The 14507-nt window shown below is 42.9% G+C and overlaps 1 protein-coding gene across 3 annotated transcripts in view; it reads left to right on the forward strand.

Moving 5' to 3' along the window:
- The first annotated feature begins 2916 nt into the window (after positions 1-2916).
- Positions 2917-14507, forward strand: part of caln1 (calneuron 1) — a 330421-nt gene continuing 318830 nt past the window's right edge. The window contains exons 1-2 of one of the 3 annotated variants that reach the window (XM_068009959.1): positions 2917-3279; positions 3814-3938. In XM_068009959.1, the coding sequence (XP_067866060.1) occupies positions 3821-3938 (118 nt within the window). In that variant the 5' untranslated portion in view covers positions 2917-3279; positions 3814-3820. Of the gene's footprint in view, positions 3280-3369; positions 3401-3630; positions 3690-3813; positions 3939-14507 lie in introns of those variants that run through there. The other 2 variants (XM_068009960.1, XM_068009958.1) reach the window with 2 other exon arrangements.

Below are 14507 nucleotides of genomic sequence, written 5' to 3' on the forward strand. Positions count from 1 at the left end.
TATGATGAAAAACGATAATGTGATATCATAATTGTAAATTTGAGAGCAAAGCCCTTGCCATCAATAATTTGATAGGTGTCGGCACTTTATCATTTACTGAAGCTTCTCCACCTGGATATACCTTGCACCACCTACTCCTCCCAAACTGCTGTGGTGGGGGCGTGGCACTTATCACCAATTCATATGTTGGTCTGTACCCTTACCGTTCTGATACTTTCTCCTACTTCAAGTGCACCCTTTATTCGACCCCTCTTATGTCTTCTTTAAAATCCTTATTCTCTACCATTTCCCCAGGCCCATTCGTAAGTTTCTCTCCTTTCCTACACTGGAGTAATTCCTCGTGCATGGTGAACTTTATCTCCATCACAGATCACTTTGTCCTCCTTTAGCCTCTCCCTCCATACAAATTATCCTCTCCATGTTAATGATCATCACCTTAACTTCGTCATCTCATGTCGCCTCTCTATTCCCATCATGTTGATCACAGACAAGGCTCTCTCCGAACATTTTCCATACCACTCAAATCAGCCTACCCTTGATAATCCCACTTGTTTCTGCATCCGCTCCTGGATAAAACTATTCCCTCAGATCATTTACAACTGCACATCAAATTTCCAATTGTCTAGCCTCTGGCCCTCCATTTGCCAACAATATTTCTGCAGCTGTTGATCTGCTCAATTACTCCACCACTTCTGTGTTTGATGTCTTTGCCCTTGGTAAAACCCTTATTCTCACCCCTACCCTGCACATGGCCCCCATCTTCGTTCCTTCAAGCTGAATGGGCTTAGACTGGAATGTATCTGGTACACAACTGGTTTAACCATCCATTGCCAGATCTGACAGGACCACATCAAACATTATCAGATCTTGCTCTCCTCTGACAAAAATGTTCGCTACTCTCCCTCTGCCCTCACCACCAATGACAAGTGCAAGGGGCTAATGAACTTTGCCACTAAGATTGATGTGACCATTTCTCATCTTAGGGTTATCATCACTCCTAAATTATCCTGGAGTCTCCTAGAGTTGAGGAATAATCACTCAGACATTGCTGTGAGCAACCAAAAGTTAAACAAACAACTGAGCCATATGGGGGAAAGTGGGAACAGGTTACTGAGTTGGATGATCAGCCATGATCATAATGAATGGCGGAGCAGACTCGAAGAGCCGAATGGCCTACTCCTGCTCCTATTTTCTATGTTTCTATAACCTGTCCAGGATACAATGCAGCCCTGGCACGTGCCCTGTAACTGGTAAATGGATGGGGCAGTTTCTGGAGCACAGAGGTTTGTGCGTACAGTTGCTGCCATTATTGACTGATTGCTGTGAAGATGGACATATTGGGTGGGGCCAGGTTGTTTGTGGCTGGAGATGATGTGATGAAACCTTCCAGATATATGTCCCATCAAACTTTGTACCCGATTTCAGCTGCTTTGGTCACATCCCTCCCTTTTCCTTGCCCACCAAGATGAACCTCCCCAAGGCTCCCACTCCCATCCCCCACCCTAGCTCTGCACCAGCAACTTTGTTTTGCTTCTCTCCCACTTCCCCTCATGTCCTCACTGACCTCATCTTTTCTTGCTCCCTTGATCCCATTCCCACTAAATCACAAAACTGCCCATCCTGGCCCCTTTCTTTGCTGACATTGTAAATGTTTCCCTCTCCTCCAGTATTTCCCCCCCCCCCCCCCCGCCCTTTCAAAACTGCCATTATCACTCTCCTCTGTCCTTGCTCAAGTCTCTGGAGTGGAACTTGAACTCATAACCTTCTGAGTCAGAGGTGAGAAAGTGCTATCACTGAGTGCGGGCTGTCCTCTGTGGTATAGCAGCCACTGATCGTGATCTGTGGAAGCAGAGATCAAGGGAAAAAACATATTAGAGTAACAAGTGCATTGGGAGTGGTGCAGCTGGAGATCACAGGAATAATAAACTTGCATTAATGTGGAAGAGCGATTATGTTAAATGTTAAGGCTTGTATTCTCTAGAATATAGGAGGTTAAGGGGTAATTTAATTGTTTTTAGGATTTTGAAAGAAATTGATGGGGTAAATAGGGAGAAACATGTTTCCACTGGTGGGGAGTTTAGGACAAGGGTACAGAACCATAAAATCAGAGACAGGCCATTCAGGAGAGGAGTTAGGAAACACTTCATGCAAAAGCCAATCGGAGTGTGGAACTATGTACCACAAAAAAGCAGTTGATTCTGGCTCAGTTAATAATTTTAAATCTGAGATCAATCGATTTTTACGAGACATGGGTAGAAAAGGACATGGAGCATGTCAGGGGCAATGAAGTTAGGATGCAGATGAGCCATGATCTCATTGAGCAGCAGAACGGGCTGGGGGTGGCTGAATGGCCTATCCCTGCTCCTATGCCCCAAGAAGCGACAGGGTGGGGTAGGGGTTGTGAGCAGATGGGAAGTGATGATGCGGATCTTGATTCGAACACTGGGATAGCAGTGAGATTTTTTTTTAAAAAACGTGCTATCAATATTAATTCTGTTTATTTTTAGAAGTGTGCTGAATTGTAGACCTGTCAGAATTTGTGCTTCAAAAAACAGATTAACCAACATTTTAATGTTGCTATCTGTTAAGGGGGCAGTGCCAAGGTGCAGGTGTATACAATCCATGGCACATCCTGCAGGTACAGGAAAAAAAGTACCTGAGATACCTTCTGGCTTGCATGTAACTCCTCTTTAATTGAACCTGTGCAAGGCATGCGCATAACCTGGTGCCGAAAAGTCATTCCACATTATCAGACTGTGACAAGATATATGTAAAAAAGTGGCCCCTTTAAAAGCGCAACATTTATCGGCGGGCAGCTCTGCAGTGCAAAGCCCAGCCATTCAGAGCTACAGCAAAAGGCTTTCAATTCGAAACCTGCACCAATGCTTGGCAGCGACGCTGGAGCGGGAACAACTTTGGGAATGGCTCTTCCCAAAAATTCCAAGGCATCCGCTTGATAAGTGGGAGTTTGAAACGAATGGAAGTGGTAATCCGGCGCTGCCTCTGCTTTGGACATGGTGAAGTGAAGCAGCGCCGAGCTGGCCAGCTCTCTCCTCTGATCCCTGAGCCCCGGGCACCCAGGAGGGACTGGGCAGCCCCCAGCCGCCGGGTGCACCCTCTCCATCTGGGCAAGTGGCCACAGTGATCCTCCTGCACCTCGCTCTGCCAAAGGTCACCTCCCTCCCCGGAGAGAAGCCTCTGCTCGATCCAGTGGTCCGCACACAGGGACGGTGAAAGGCACCCTTACTCCGGATTACAAACCGCCAGCTAGCAAAGCAGGTAAAGCGGTCTGGCACCAGTCTTTGACCTTCACAAGCCGAGAAGCTGCTGCTGTCACGGGAGCTGGGCTTTAGTGGGAGGAAGGAGCATGTCTGGGAGCTGGGGCTGGCATTCCCAGCGGGTAAGGATGGTCCTGGGAGTTGCAGTATTTGCAGGATTGACCGCCTCTTTCTCTCTCCCTTCTCACTTCTCGAGAGACGACCAAACGGAGCAGTTTTGCTTCTTTGGAAAGCAGTGCAGAAAGTGGCTGCAGCGACCGCTCGTAACAAGTGGGAGCTGCTTCATTATTTTTCCAGAAATCAAGTCCTCACCCTCCCCTCTCTCTCTCTCTCTCTCTCAGTCTGTCTCTCGATGGTGTGGGAAGTTAGACCCGTCTCCATCACCTCCCATCGCCTTTGTTTTCGATCCAGGTATTCTGGTTGAGTCACAGTGAAGGACAACAGAATGTTTCAGTCTTGAGGTGAGGAGGTCAACCTCCAAGCCCAAGAGGGTCAATTCGAGTTAATGGTTGCATGTTATTTCTCTCACACACAGGGAGAAGATGCCTTTCCATCCTGTGCACACCGGCCTCCTGTACAAAGGGAATTACTTGACCGGGTCACTGTCCGACGGCAGCGAGAGTGAACAGTTGGCCAACATTTCAGAAGAGGAGCTGGAGGGTAGGGACCGTCTCTTCAGCTTCACTTGTTTAAATTATTGCAACAAAGGTGGGATTTCCGGGCAGAACGATGTTCCCTCTTTAATAAAACACCGGGATCACAATTGGCAGAAACATGATCTGACCTGCGTGTAATACAATCTCAATTTACAAAAAAAAAATCAGTGAAGGACTCCATGAAACTTTGTGGGAGGAGGCTATTGGGCAGCAGAAACACCGGCATGGATCAATTGAACCGAACGGCCTGTTTCTGTAATAAAAACAAGAAATGCTGGAACCACTCAGCAGCTCTGGCAGCATCTGTGAAAAGAGAAGCAGAGTTAACGTTTCGGGTCAGTGACCCTTCTTCGGCCTGTTTCTGTGCTGTGCATTTTATGTAACTTGTGGGAAATGCAACAGGGGGCAGGTTGACTCATCGATGCTAATCAACTTTTGATGCACAGCAAAATTACCAAATGCACAAAAAAGAACAGTTTACAACGTGAGTTGCATCCACTGAGTACTAAACGGTAAATTTTAATCCGACTAGTAAAACAAGCGCAGAATATGGGGACCTGGAAAATGCAGTCAGTAACCGGAATGCTGCGCATACTAACATTACTTTCCCCCCCTACTGCATTTCATAAATTTTTAGCCAGAAAATATGTTTTCGTTTAATATCTCAGTCAGAACCTTATTTTTAGAAGGTATTAATAAATTTGTATCTTTTGTGATTTTTAAAAAAATCCCAGTGGGTAATTTAGCAAAGTTAATTTGATATAGAATTCTAAAATGTCCTTAAACAGAAAGTATTCCCAGGAGAAACGATTGTGCCAGGTCTGTCCCCACCCACAAGTGAATTTCTTTAACAATATTTGGAATCTAGGGCTCTTGAATGTTATTTAACTTGGGGGCATGATCTAATCGGAGCAGCATGCATTTAAATGTTGTAATGACTACATTTGCAATGATTTCTTGAGGGTTAACCCGATGTTCTATCTATGCAGGTCCCAGCAGACTTTCAGTGTGTATATAGATTCAGATGTAATAAGGTCAGTGTTAATTAAGATAGTGTTAGTCACTCATTATTTTCAGCTTTAGGAAATCCCTCGGCTGATAAAGGACAGTGTATGAACTTCTGAATAATACATTTTTAATTTTCTTTCCTGTATTTTTACAAGGGAATAAAAGTTCTTTTTTTAAAAAGTATTTATTCCACTTGTTAAAAAACTTTGAATTTATTTTAACTGAACCCTTTGAAGAACTACAGTTGGAATTTGCACTATAAATTTGACGATTATTTCAATTCGAAGAATGCAATGGGGGAATCCTCTGTACAATTTTGATTTTTTTTCCCTAATCTATTTCCATCTATGAAACAAAGATGTAGACAGTAATATTAACCCATCAGAACTTGGGACTATTTCCTGCATGCTGGGAGTGAATGCACAGTCCATTTTACACAATTACTGATTCTATCAATATATTAAAGGATATCTGGAGCAAGCAGGGGGGTGGAACCAAATTAACTGACTCCTGGAGAAAAAGGGCACTGAGTTAATGGGCCAAATGGCCTGTTTCTGTGTTGTAACATTCCGTGATTCCAGGTAGACATGTAAGCAAACATCGAACCATCAGTTAGACTAAGCAGTGGTGGACGGAGAGAGCAAAAATGTATTTTCTTTTTCCCCCATATTATCTCTTAGGAATAGTTGATGCCTTGGCATTTCCAGTCTAATTAATCTTTCAATAAGAAAAAAAAAAGAATCGTTTCAAAGCTGTAGGGTATTTTATTCAGGTGGTTTGATTAATATAGTTTTAGGTACTGTACATCTTGAAAAAAATATTACCTTACTGCTTGGAATGTATTTATTGCAAGTTTAGGGCTTACTCTTAGGTTTAAAATAAAATGGAAACTGAGGGATCTAAGAAGCTGTAAAAAGTAAGACCATCCAAAATTACAGTCAAAGCTGACAACAAAAGATAGAGGTCTGAGTATATTACATATATCAGTGAATTTTGGCAATGTCAAGGGAGCAATATCAGTATTGATGAATGAAACATTTTTCCATTTCAATCTATTAACTACCTAGATCAAATACTGTCAGGTTGGGTAAAGTACAGCCAAATGCAGAGTAAAGCTCCCTACATCAGCCACCCTATAAAACTATAGAGATTTATAGCGCAGAAGGAGGCCATTTGGCCCATCATGTCTGTGTTGGCTCCAAACTACAATAACCCAAAGTGACTGCCACTTCCTTGCTCTCCATAGCCCTGCTTCAAATGGTTATCTGCTTTTTCTTGAAATGGCTCTCCACCTCTCTTTCATTTCCTCCTTTAAGATGCTCCTGAATACCTAACTTTTTGAGCAAGCTTTTAGTCATCTGCTCTAATATCTCCCTACATGGCACAGTGTCATATTTTGTTTTATAATGCTCCTGTGAAGCATCTTGGGATGTTTTATTGTGTTAAATGTGCTATATAAATATAAGTTGTTGTTGTAGGTCTCTGCCTCAACTGCCTTCTATAGCAAAGCATTCCCTCAACTTTCTGTGTAAAGACTTTTCTGTTAACCTCTCTCATTCTTTTAATTGATGACCTCATGTTACCAATTTTCTAACTAGAGAAAATATTCTTTACTATTCACCCAATCCTTTTGAATTTGAATTGTTTATGAAGGAATCATTTTAGTCTGGTAATTTATTTGAACAAAAATTAGAAATGATAAATCAGATTTGTATTAATTGTCACTAGAATAACCGTTAGAAGAAAAAAAACCAGCAGGATTACACTCCCACAATCTTAGCAGGAATCTGTGTTTGAAGGATCAGAGATAGGGCATCAACACTGTATCTCAACTTGTGCTCTCTTTGAGCAGAGTTCCCTGGCAGGACTGCGCGATTTAATGAATATGCCATTAAATTCTTTACCTCCTGAAATTCCTTTGTCAGGCATTTTTAATGAAAATGTTATGTTGAAAGAACCTGGTTTCAAGTCAAAAGTGGCCCGGTGAGATGTCTTGTGGACGATTCATATGGCATAAGAGCTGAGGCCTGTGATGTTTTTGGTAGTACATGGCAGGTGGTTGGCTGTCCCTGCAAGGCTTGGCGAACCAGGGGACGCACCTCAGTCACAGCCTTCTTGCTGAGACCAAGTCACCTTATTCACTTACCCTCAGCCGGGTCCAAGTAGCTGACATATCATCTGGGGTAGTAGCTCATAGATTGAAAAAGGCCCTTCGGCCCATCGAGTGTGCCAACCAACAACCACCCATTTGGACTAATCCTATATTCCCTACCACATCCCCACCATTCTCCTACCACCTACCTACACTAGGGGCAATTTATAATGGTCAATTTACCTATCAACCTGCAAGTCTTTGGCTGTGGGAGGAAACCGGAGCACCTGGCAGAAACTCACGCAGTCACAGGGAGAACTTGCAAACTCCGCACAGGCAGTACCCAGAATCGAACCCAGGTCGCTGGAGCTGTGAGGCTGCGGTGCTAACCACGACACCACTGTGCTGCTCCGCTGTTGTAGGTCTCTTTCTTCCTACACTTCCCTTACTCCCAATATCTCTTCCTCTGGCTCTGCTGCAATATACTAACCAATGGTGTTCTTCAGCAGAAAACTCCTCTATACTATTCATTCCTCTCACTCTGTGCTAATAGATATATTTAGCTCAATAATAGCTTCAGGTCTGATCTGAAGTAAAATATTTATTTTTTGATATGAACCAATACCTGTAGAAAGCTGTATGAGTTCATCATTAATTACTTTTAAAAGGGCCTGTAGTGAATTAAGTTGCCTTTTTTTCTTGTTTATGAATCGCCTTACTTTCTTTGGAGAGGTAGGAACTCTCAGAGCAGTTCCAAATACCAAGAACAAAAAAGAAGCATATCATCTAAATGGTGAGAGATTGCAGAGCTCTGAGAAAATAGGCGACATGTTTAGAGAGAGGATCTGGATTGGCGCAGGCTTGGAGGGCCGAAGGGCCTGTTCCTGTGCTGTAATTATCTTTGTTCTTTGTTCTTTATGCAGAGGGATCTGGGTGTCCTAGTGCATGAATCACAAATGGTTAGTATGCAGGTACAGCACGTAATTAGGAAAGCTAATAGCATGTTATCGTTTATTGTGAGGGGAATTGAATACAAAAGTAGGGACATTGATGCGACCACATCTGCAGTACTTTGTACAGTATTGGTCTCCTGATTTAAGGAAGGATATAAGTGTGTTGGGAGCAATTCAGAGAAGGTTTACCGGATGAATACCTGGAATGGGCAGGTTGTCTTACGAGGAAAGGTTGGACAGGCTAGGCTTGTATTTGTTGGAGTTTAGAAGAGTAGCAGACAACTTGATTGAAACATAAGATTCTGAGGGGTCTTGACAGGGTGGATGTGGGAGAATCTAGAATTAGCGGTCACAGTTTAAAAATAAGGGGTCGCCCACTTAAGACAGAGATGAGGAGAAATCTTTTCTCTTAGAGGGTCATGAGTCTTTGGAACTCTTGTCCTCAAAAGGCAGCGGAAGCAGAGTCTTTGAATATTTTTTAAGGCAGAGGTAGATAGATTCTTGATAAGCAAGGGGGTGAAAGGTTATCGGGGGTAAGTGGGAATGTGGAGTTGAAGTTACAATCAGATCATCCATGATCTTATTAAATGGCAGAGCAGGCCCGAGGGGCCAAGTGGCCTACTTCTTTTCCTAATTCTTATGTTTGTATGTACCAACCAATCATCGGTTGGTCCTTTCTCCTGACATTTTCCACTCTATACTTGCATCTACTTTTTCACCAATAAAGGGTTATCAGGCCCAATATTTCTTGCTGTATAATAGCTGCAGAGAGGCAGGAGCAAAGTTTACTCTGAAACAGAAAGATCAATGTGTCAGCTGGGACCGAGTTAATCTTTTTTCTGTTTCAGCTGCTGGCTGATCTGCTATCCATTTCCAATTCTTTTTAAACTTTATTCTGGATTTTCAGGGATTTGTGTGAATATATTGAATTACAGAGCATTGCTGACTGTTTCTGTGCCCATTGCTTTGTAATGTGGCTACTCCAGAGTGGAGGGACTTAGTGTAATCTTGAATATTATATAGCTGAAGGTTCTGAGCTGTGGTCCTCAATGGGAAGTCAGCTTGGGTGTTTTGTTTGAAGATACCTGGGGCAGTTATGTTTTCCCTCTTTTCTGTTTGTAATTACTTGGCTTTTGAAGGATGATGTCCTTGTTTCCAATGCATCACAACATTTAATAGTTGCTTACCACTTCAAATTATTCCGTTCTTCTATTCTTCCTACCAAAGTGAATAATCTCACATTTCCCCACATTGGGCAAGAAGATGCCAGATGGAGTACAATCACTTAATCTATCTACATCCCTTTGCAGACTCCTATGTCCTCCTTACAGCTTACTTTCCCACAAAGTATTGCATTGTTAGCAAATTTGGATATATCACACTCAGTCCCTTCATCTAAGTAAATAGCCAAGGCTCCAACACTGATCCTGCAGCTGCCCACTAGTAACAGCCAGCCAACTTGAAAATGACCCATTTAGTCCTGCTGTCTTGTCCTTTCACTGATCCTCTGTCCATGCTAATATATTACCCCCACCCCATGAGCCGTTATCTTATGTAACAACCTTTTGTGTGGCACCTTATCAAATATCTTTTGAAAATCCAAATATACTACATCCACTGATTCCGCTGTATCTAAAGTGCTCTAAACTCTAAGAGAATTGTCAAACATGATTTCCCTTTCATAAAAGCATGTTGACTCTGCCTGATAATATTATGATTTTCTAAGTGCTTATTACCATTTCCTTAGTAATGAATTTAAGTGTTTTCCTGATGACTGATGCCAGGCTAACTTCCCTGTAATTTCCAGTTTTCCCTCGTCTTCCTTTCTTGAATAGTGGTGTTACATTTGCTACCTTCCAATCCACGGGAACCATTCCAGAATCTAGGGAATTTTTGAAGATCACAACCAGTATATCCACTATTGCTGCAGCTACCTTTGTTAGAACTCTAGGATGCAGGCCATCTAGCCCAGGGGATTTGTCAGTTTTTAACCCATTGTTCTTAATTGCTCTTTCTTTACTAATTTTGATTAATTTCAGTTCCTCACTCTTGTTAGATCCTAGGTTCCTCACCATTTTTGGAATGCTTTTTAAAAATCTTATACTGTGAAGACAGATACAAAATATTTGTTTAAAGTATCTGCCATTTCCTTGTTCCCCATTATAATTTCTCCTGTATCAGCCTTTAAGGGACCCACTTTTACTTTCAGTACTCTCTTCCTTTTACATACTTGTAGAGGTTCTTACAATCTGCTTTTACATTTCTTGCTATTTTACTCACCTTATTTTCTCCTTTATCAATTTTTTTGTCATCTTTTGCTGGTTTCTAAAACTCTCGCAATCCTCAGACTTGTTACTCATCTTGGCAACATTATAAGTTTCTTTTAATCGAGTACTATCCTTAACCTCTTTAGGTAGCCATGGCAGATCACTTCCTCTGTAGAGCTTTTATTTCATAACGGAATGTAAAATCGTTGTGAATTATGAAATATTGCTTTAAATGTTTGTCATTGATTATCTACAAGCATATCTTTCAATATAATTTATCAATCTACTTTAGCTAACTTTCCCTCATGCCTACATAATTGGCTTTATTTAAGTTTAAGACTCCAGTTTCGGACTTAAGTACATCACTGTCGACATCACTGTGAAATTCATCATATTATGATCACTCATTCCTAGAGGATCCCTTACTATGAGGTTACTAATTAACCGTCTCATTACATAAGACATGATCTAAAATAGCCTGTTGCCTGGTTGGGTCCACAACATATTGTTCTATGAAACAGTCTCAAATGTATTCCATGAGCTCATCCTCCAATTTTGCCAATTCGATTTGTCCAGTCGAGATGAAGATTAAAATCCCCCATGATTATTGCATTGCCTTTGTTAGAACCGCCTCTTAGTTCTTGATTTCTGCTTTGTTATTTCTAATCTCCACCCATACTGATTTCTACTTCCTGATCTTCCAAGCCAAGATCCTTCCTCACTACTGTCCTTTTGTCATCCTTTATTATCAGGCTGTCCCTCCTCTTTTTTTTTCCATTTTGTCTGTCTATTCGAAATGTCAAGTTATTCTGGAATATTTCATTCCCAACCTTGGTCGCTGTGCAACCACATCTCTGTAATGGTTATTAGATCAAACCCATTGATCTCTATTTGTGCCTTTAATTCTTATGTATTGTTACGAATGCTTTGTGCATTCAGATAAAGCATCTCTAATTTTAACATTTTACCATTTTTTCCTGATTTGACCTTATTAACTGATGCATTTTTACCATTAAACTCTCTGTCCCTTCCTGTCACACTCTCTTTATCTTTGACCAAATTGCTACGTTGCTGTATGGCTTTGATTTTTTTTAGATTTATACATTTCCCCCTCACTGGAACCCTCAACCCCCTCCATCTTTTTAGTTTAAAGCCATATCTATAACCCTAGTTATCTGATTTGTCAGAACACTTTTCCCAGCTTGTTTTAAGTGGAGTCCATCCAACAGAACAGCTCCCTCTTTCTCCAGTACTGAATCCAGAGCCCAGGAATCGAAAACCGTGTCTCCCACACCACTCTTTGAGCCACGCATTCAACTCTCTAACCTGTTTGACCCTATGCCAATTTGCACATGGCTCAGGTAGTAATCCAGAGATTATTATCTTTGAGGTTCTGCTTTTTAATTTATGCCCTAACTCCTCAAACTCCCTTAGCAGAACCTCATTCTTAGTTCTGCCTGTGTCATTGCTTTCTACATGAACCATGGCAACTGGATCCTCCCCTTCCCAGTCCAAGTTCTTCTCCAACAACGAGGAGATATACTTAACCCTGGCACTGGGCAGGCAACACAACCTTCGGAACTCAAGTTTGCAGCTGCAAGGAACAGTATCTAACAGTAACGGTTCTGATGAAAGGTCATCGACCTGAAGTGTTAACTCTGTTTGTCCCTCCACGAAGACTGGTAGACCTGTTCAGTATTTTCAGCAGTATCTGTCCACCTGATTATACTGTCCTCTAACACTCCCACATTCCTTTGTACTCCTCCAACTTGAATGACCTCCTGTATCATGGGTGCCATGATCAATTTGCCCATCCAGCCTGCAGTCTTTGTTTACATCCATACAGGTAGCAAATACCTCACACCTGTTGGCCAAGGTCAAAGGCTCTTCCATCACTGCATTCTGGATCCCCATACTTGCCCGACTTTCAGTCACATCCTCCTGTCCCTAACTACTGACCAATTTTAAACTACTACCTAAGCTAAGGGCCTTTTAGATCAAAGTGTCCCGATAACTCTTTCCCCCCCCCCCCACCACCCCACCCCCCCATCTCCCTGTCTGCAGCTCGTACTGTAGCTCAACAACTCTCAGCTGAAATTCGTTGAGTTTCAGACAGTTACTGCCGATGTGGTTGCTGGGGTTCTCACTGGTTTCCACCAACTCCCTCATGGTGCATTTCTGACACATCACTTGCCCTGTCATCCCTATCTAACCTTGTTTAGTATATTTAATTAATATGCTTTATATATAGTATGTTTTATATATGTCCCTGGGCTAGGGTAGGATAAACATCAACTGCTCCTGATCACCATCCTTTCACCCATGCTGGAAAATATATGGGTGACAGGTGAGGACAAGAACGGGCTTGGTGACGGTGTTCCTCTGATCAAATAGTCTGGTGATATTTATTTACTGTCTAATTCTGAATGACCGCCTGGGCAAAGAACTAGAGGGCTTCATTTGTCCATGGACTGTATCCTCATAGGAATTATTGCCTCAGGAATGAAACAGTAGGTGATGAAAATCAGATGGAAATTGAGAAAAGAACAAAATAGTTTTTTGTCTTTCCCACTGGCACAATCCACTTTGTTTAGAGAATAAACATTGGCGACCAAGACGCAGTCAGATTTATGGCTAAGTTCTAGGCTATTCCAGTGCTGTGGAATTTTTTTCAGGAAAATAATAATATGTGAAGAATCTCAACATAAACTGAGAGTGGTGAGATAACATCAAAGTGACTTTCTGTATTGATTCAAGTTTATTGGATAGACTTGGTCAACACCCAATACTAAATCAGATAGACATAAACACAGACTAATTATGGATCTCCATAGATGTGAAATGAATGGTCCTTTGATCAGCCAACTCTTCTCAAAATGGTTAAAATAAATTCAGGTGCCTTTTTGCTTCCTGTACGTACTTCACACAGTCTTTACCACATTTTATTTTTATTCGTTCATGGGATGTGAGTGCCGCTGGCATAGCCAGCAATTTTTTCCCCATCCCTAATAGCCCTCGAACAAGTAGTGGTGAGTCCCCTTCTTGAACCACTGCTGTCCATGTGGTGTAGATACATCCACGGTGCTGTTAGGAAGGGAATTCCAGGATTTTGACCCAGTGATAGAGAAGGAATGGCGATATAGTTTCAAGTCAGGATGGTGTGTCACTTGGAGGGGAACTTGCAGGTGGTGTTCCTATGCATCTGCTGCTCTAGTCCTTTTAGGTGGTAGAGGTCGCGGGTTTGAAAGGTGCTGTCGAAGGTGGGGTCATGGTCCAGAGGGAGGTAGGAAGAGGCCCAACCAGTCCCCATGGGTACCCGCATGGGTCCTAGTTATGCCTGTCTTTTTGTGGGATATGTCAAGCATTCTTTGTTCCAGTCCTACTCAGGCCCCCTCCCCCAACTCTTTTTCTGGTACATTGATGGCTGTATCGGTGCCGTTTCCTGCTCCCGCACCGAACTAGAAAACTTTATCAACTTTGCTTCCAATTTCCACCCTTCTCTCACCTTTACATGGTCCATCTCTGACACGTCCCTTCCCTTCCTCGACTTCTCTGTCTCCATCTCTGGGGATAGGTTGTCTACCAATATCCATTATAAGCCCACCGACTCCCACAGCTACCTTGACTACACTTCTTCACACCCTACCTCCTGTAAGGACTCCATTCCATTCTCCCAGTATCTCCGTCTCCGACGCATCTGCTCTGATGATGCTACCTTCCATGACGGTGCTTCTGATATGACCTCCTTTTTCCTCAACCGAGGATTTCCCCCCACTGTGGTTGACAGGGCCCTCAACCGTGTCCGACTCATTCCCCGCACCTCTACCCTCACCCCTTCCCCTCCCTCCCAGAACCGTGACAGGGTTCCCCTTGTCCTCACTTTTCATCCCACCAGCCTCCATATCCAAAGGATCATCCTCCGCCATTTTCGCCACCTCCAGCGTGATGCCACTACCAGTCGCATCTTCCCCTCCCTTCCCCTGTCAGCATTCCGAAGGGATCGTTCCCTCCGTGACACCCTGGTCCACTCCTCCATTACCCCCACCACCTCGTCCCTGTCCCAGGGCACCTTCCCCTGCAATCGCAGGAGGTGTAATACCTGCCCATTTACCTCCTCTCTCCTCACTATCCCAGGCCCCAAACACTCCTTTCAGGTGAAGCAGCGATTTACTTGTACTTCTTTCAATGTAGTATACTGTATTCGCTGCTCACAGTGTGGTCTCCTCTACATTGGGGAGACCAAGCGCAGACTG

This window comes from Heterodontus francisci, chromosome 30 (genome assembly GCF_036365525.1).
Source record: "Heterodontus francisci isolate sHetFra1 chromosome 30, sHetFra1.hap1, whole genome shotgun sequence".
Taxonomy (NCBI): domain Eukaryota; kingdom Metazoa; phylum Chordata; class Chondrichthyes; order Heterodontiformes; family Heterodontidae; genus Heterodontus; species Heterodontus francisci.